The sequence below is a fragment of the Henckelia pumila genome, chromosome 2 (genome assembly GCF_033568475.1).
Source record: "Henckelia pumila isolate YLH828 chromosome 2, ASM3356847v2, whole genome shotgun sequence".
NCBI classification, from domain to species: domain Eukaryota; kingdom Viridiplantae; phylum Streptophyta; class Magnoliopsida; order Lamiales; family Gesneriaceae; genus Henckelia; species Henckelia pumila.
In genome coordinates, this window is record NC_133121.1 from 122,508,838 (window position 1) to 122,514,849 (window position 6,012).

The following is a 6,012-nucleotide window of genomic DNA, read 5'->3' on the forward strand; positions in this document are numbered from 1 at the left end:
TATAAATTTAAAATATTCATGTATATATATAAATATAAAATATATATGTAATATTAATAATATATAATTATACTAAATAATTAATATTTTATCCATAATTTGAATATGTAATATTATTGGATTGAAATGAATTTATTTTATTATGATATGTTTAGTATAAAAATAAATCATTATAATGTTTTTAGTTAATAAATATTAATTAATTACAAGTTAATAAATTTAAACTTTTGAAAATAATTTTTTTTTTGTCTTAAATATTATAAATTTATATTTAAAATTAAATTTAATGATATTTGTTAATTTTTAAACTTTTTATTTTTTTATTTTGATAAATTTAAAATTATTTAATTTATGGCGGGTCCAACGAGTCTAACCCAGATTGGATCCGCCAGATTCGCGGGGCGGGGCGAGGCGGGTCTCGGGTTTAGCAAAACCCGCCCCAAACTCGGCCGTTGCCATCCCCTACTAGTATATATGATGTCCCTCTCTTTCGATTTGCTTTGGATAAATTCTAAACTAACGCAATAATTTGCTCCAAATCATGCTAGGCCAACTAAACCGCGAATATCCCTTTGTAAACGCTTGCCAGAAAACAAACACCCTTTCAGTATATATATATAGATATGATTCTTATTGAAGGCGTACAAGTTACTTTAGTTTGTGATGTGAACATAGGAGTAATTAAACAACTTGAAGAGAAGAAAGCAAGAGACAAATTTTCTAACGTTTGTGAGACAGAAGCACTTGATCGACAACCTTGTCAAGATTCTGGCGAGACGAACTTTGAGCAGATTCTTGAGCCAATCTCTTCCACTCCATAGCCCTTCTCTTCATATCTTTCCCTTTGTCACCACTCATCAACTCTACAACAAGACTCCCCACTTCGTCCCTCTTCACATTATTGTCAATCTCCATGCCTATGCCCCAATGTGTGCGGGAATACCAGCAGTTTGTCTGTTGCTCCGCGAAAAACGGCCAACAGATCATGGGCACCCCGCTGCATATGCTTTCCAGAGTCGAGTTCCATCCGCTGTGAGTCAAGAATCCTCCCACCGAAGGGTGATTCAGAACTTTCTCTTGAGGGCACCAATTTCCCATCAGAGATCTTTCTTTCGTCGCTTCAAGAAACTCTGGTGGGAGAATGGCCTTCTCCCCTGAAACAAGATCCGGCCTTATGATCCATAAAAAAGTTTGGTTGCTATTAGCAAGCCCCCAAGCAAACTCCACGAGTTGATCGGGAGTCATCACGGTTATGCTTCCGAAGTTGACATAAACAACAGAATTCGGCTCTTTTGAGTCCAGCCATTCGAGACACTCCGGCTCCTCTTTCCATAGATTTGATCCCAGAAGCTCTAATCCCTTGTTCTCGTATTGTTCTTCCAGAAATTGCAGAGGCCCGATAGCGTAAATCGGGGGTAGAAATAAAGAAAGTTGTTTTAGAACATCTCCTTCGAGGTCCTCGAACGTGTTGAGCACAATAGCAGAAGCTCTCTTGGCTCTCTCTGTTTCAGCCAGAACAAATTTGATCATGTAATCATCTGGGCTTGTGGTTCTCAGGAAACTTGGAAGATCTCTCAAACGAATTCCTTCCATGCTTGGAATCTCATCTATGATTGTGTCCAAGTACCCATTGGTCAAGTAGCTCTCATCTGCATCAATCAACCAAAATAATCATGTTGTTATAATAATCAAGAGTTAAAGACTGTAGGCCGAGTTTAGTTCCCACGCCAGCTATTTTCCATTCAGATTTCTCGTGAAGTTGGACGTTATTAGATGAACGAGTTGTCTTACATGATAGCTATAGATGAATATAGTGTTGGTTTATATTGGTTTTTCCCATATTGTTTCTCCATTAAATTCTAGAATATCCTTTTTTTTTAATTCTTGGAGCATCTAACGTACCAAATCCCATGGTCAAGCATAATAAAGTACTAGCCGTGATGCGTAAAATAAAGGGGTAATTGTGTACATTATCACGGTGAAATATCTAAAAATTTTCTACGAAAAAATAATGATCTACTAGCTCCATGTATTTTTTAATCCTGAACACATATCTCCTTGTGTTTTCAAAATTTGAGGGTATTTATGCATAAAATTGAAAACACAAGGGGTTTATAATCATAAGGATTTTTTGCAATGTCATGATTTCACAGTGGTAGTATATACAATTATCCCTAAAATAAATGATACAATTTTTTATGTTTATAAACATAACATTAAAATTCATGATACAATATTATCCACATTTTCCAAAGAAGACAAAAAATGATAGTTTTTAAATTTGAAATGTAACACTCCAACATACCAAATACACTTATTATCATCATCTCAAGTTTAATATAATAGAAAGAGATTAATAAAACCTCACAGCACATATTATATCTTAATATAAAATATTTGTCACTCTCGAAAAATATATAATAAAATAATTTTTATATATAATAATTTTTTTTATTAAAAAAATGTAATGATGTTAAATTAATTTTTGATATTTGTATTATATCTTATTTGGTTTAATTTTAAAAATAATAGTAACGTGGCAAAAGGGGTATTATTATAAATAAAAAAAAAAAAAAAAAGTCGTATGCCATAAATCATAATGAATCGAAGTTAGTAACCGATCTGGTACTCTCTTCGCTTCCGTCCTTTTATATATATATATATATATATATATATATATATATATATATATATATGGGAAATGTTATATATACACATTTAGTAACACATTGGGTTACACACTACACATGAAATTACAAAATTATCCCTTCACTTAATTTGAAAAAAATCTTTCCAAAATATATTAATAATATTTATGTAATTTCAAATGCAAGATGTAACCCTTCGTGTACATGTAGCATCATCCTATATATATATATATATATATATATATATATATATATATATATATATATATCTACGTAATAGGCAGAGAACAGAGATAAGTTCCAAATTATACACACAAGTAAAAAAAAAGATAACCTTTAAGAGAACACATAGATAAGTTCCCAATTAATTATATATTATAGAAGTAAAAAGATCATGACCTTTAAGCGGAGTATATCCCTTGTCAATGAGCTTAACATACTGTGTGTAAGCATAGAACCCACACGCACTAGGGGTCCAGAAAAGGACTTCGGGAATGCCTAGTTCTTCAGCAGCTTGGACGGTGAAACTCATCACGCCATCGGAAACTATGCACGACACCGGCGGGGCTTTCGACGAAGCGGTGTCATTCAACTTAGCAAGAAGATCTCTGAACGGACCGATACAAGTAGTTGTGGTAGATTCACAAAGACTAGGAATATCTTGGGTGGCATCGGCATCCGAATCCGGAAGGCCATCGGGAATCGCCTCGAATCGAAATCCCGCAAGCCCGTTTAAGGCATCGTGGCCTCGTGCCCGGAGGAGCCGCCGGTGGTTGAACTCGGTGTTAACAAAGGTGATATGGAAGCCTTTGTTGTGGAGGATTTTGGCTAGTTTTAGCATTGGATTTACATGGCCTTGTGCTGGATATGGTATGCAAACTGCATGAGGCTTCTGTAGTGCTTCACCTTGGGAACCCATCAAGAAATGGAATTTGTTTCTTTAAAAAATTAAATATACAGAAATTTTAATTTTGTGAAGCTCTAGATTGGGAGAGTTATTTGTTATGAGAGGTGAGAAAGAGGAGGAGCTAGTGGTCCAATTTATAGATACAGTCAACTACGAATATTGCATCACCTCATGCGATCATGAAATTGGGACTTTGGGGTAAAATATTATAAATATGTGTGCCTATTTGTTTATTAATTGGCCAGCGAGGAAAAACAAAATGAATTTTGTGTGTTTGAATTCACACATCGGAATTTGGAAGTTTGGTTTTATGTGTCTCCGGCCAGGCCCATTTTGTGAACATATATAACATACTTAATTAGGAATTAAGTTGGTCGGCAAAAATACAAAAATCACTACTACAACTTTGAAAGTAATAAAGTTAAATGACAAATAATGAGCATAGTTTAATAGTTGATTCTAATTAACAAGAGTGATTTAATTGAAAAGTTGAGTGATTCATTTTGAACTTGATTTTTTAATGTTTAATTTCATATATATCAATGGAAGTAACTATTTTTCTGGAGTAAATTTTTCATCAAATCACGGTAGACACACAGACTGCTTTTGGCAAAATTGTTGGATAAGCTCACCTGAAAAAATATTAATAAAAAAACGATCATTTGATCATTAATAATCAAACGTTCACCTACTTTATCAACTTGAACATCCAAATCAATTTCATAACTTTTTAAGTAAACAAGTTGATTGTGCCATGGCGGGTGCAACTTACAAGGAGGGGGGAATCAAGCTCGTGGCATGCGAGCTGAGTAAAAAAAATATATTTACGAACATACATGAATCACGAGATATCCTTGGAAACACAGGATTAGCAATTAACTTATTCAAGAGCTTTATACAAGATTAATATTAACCATTAATAATTAATTAGCTTATAATAAAAGAATATAATATTAATGGTTGATAATAATTACGTTATGATTATATTATAATAATAAGATCTGACTTGGTCAATAATAATTAATAAGAAACGATATTTTAGAGATTGAAAAATATCTTTTATTTTATGTTACTATCTTATTATAGTAGATACCCTTTAATTAACCAAGTTTCGATTAATTGGTGAAGCTTGAGATGAAATTACAATTATATTCCAACTTAATTAATTTCCAACAAAACTAAAATTATTAGACAAATTAGTCATTTTATATGGTCACCTCTATTTTTAACTATTATATTTTATTTTATGTATCAAAATGACACTCGCTATTTTTTTTTTGTATTTTAAAATTTTTAAATTAGACAATTATCTCTTCTTAAACTTTTGAATATCTAATTCATTATATGAGTTCTAAAAATAACATAAAAATTAATTAATATAGTAAAATGTATGTTTATGCACGCATCAGGTGCAAAGAATGTTAATAATAATTAAACTTGAAAGGACATATGCACAATATATATATATATATATATATATATAGAGTTTTGCTATGCTGTCCACCAATCGTGCCAACTTCTGTGCCCACCATGTATAAAACACTCAAGTATTGTACATGGTGGGCACAGAGGTTGGCACGGTTGGTGGACAACATAACAAAACTATATATATATATATATAAACACACATGCACAAAATTGCTTATGCAACCAGAAAAGACAGAAATTAAGAAGCTAGGGACCAAAAGAAAATTAATAATAATAATAATATAATAATAATAATAATAATAAAATAAAAGTCTAATAGCGTGGTCCATCCATCATCAAAAAAAGTGTGAGCCCTACGCCCAAGGGCCTCACACAGAGCCGCCCCAAGCCCCGGCGTGAAGGGAGGTAAATCAGGGTTATGCCTGGCCAGGTAAGTACCCAGGGAGAGGAAGGCTCGCAAGCGCGATAAACAAGACCAAATACACCTTTTACGGGATTCGAACACTCGTCACCTTCTTTTTCACCAAGGCCTTTGTCAGTCCAGCTATGCCCCTGAGAGCGTGGTCCATCCATCATCGGTGAACACAAAGTTGGTCGATGGCGAAAGAATGTTATTTAATGGAGAGATATGATACAAGTAATCTTGTAAAACCCAAAAACGTAGGAAAATTGTGGACATACACTAGTAGAATTTCTGCCTTTTACTTCGCTAGTTTTTACTTCGGCAATCACTATTACCGAAGTAATATATAGTTATTTACTTCGGTTATAAAATTAACGAAGTAAAATGCACTTTAGACTTCGCCAATATAAAAAAACGGGCTTCACTTAAATTTTAAGTGAGTTTTTACTTCGTCAAATTAAATTTGATGAAGTAAAAAGATGAAAATAAAATTTTTAATTTGTTTTTGATGAAGTAATAGAATGATATGTTTAGAATCCCGGTTTTATTCACGTCTTTTCCTGCTTCTTCTCTCCTACTCTGCACTCTTTTTTAGGGTTGTCAATCCCCTTTTCCCGTCGCTCTCG

At 33.1% G+C, this 6,012-nt stretch overlaps 1 protein-coding gene across 1 annotated transcript; it reads right to left on the bottom strand.

The window, feature by feature from the left end:
- Positions 1-588: 588 nt before the first annotated feature.
- On the bottom strand, positions 589-3,678 carry LOC140881020 (7-deoxyloganetin glucosyltransferase-like). The gene is made up of 2 exons (XM_073285967.1): positions 3,048-3,678; positions 589-1,649 (listed from the first exon to the last, which is right to left on the bottom strand). Exons 1-2 carry the CDS (start codon positions 3,565-3,567, stop codon positions 721-723), a joined length of 1,449 nt encoding a protein of 482 aa, XP_073142068.1. The 5' UTR covers positions 3,568-3,678; the 3' UTR covers positions 589-720.
- Positions 3,679-6,012: the final 2,334 nt, after the last annotated feature.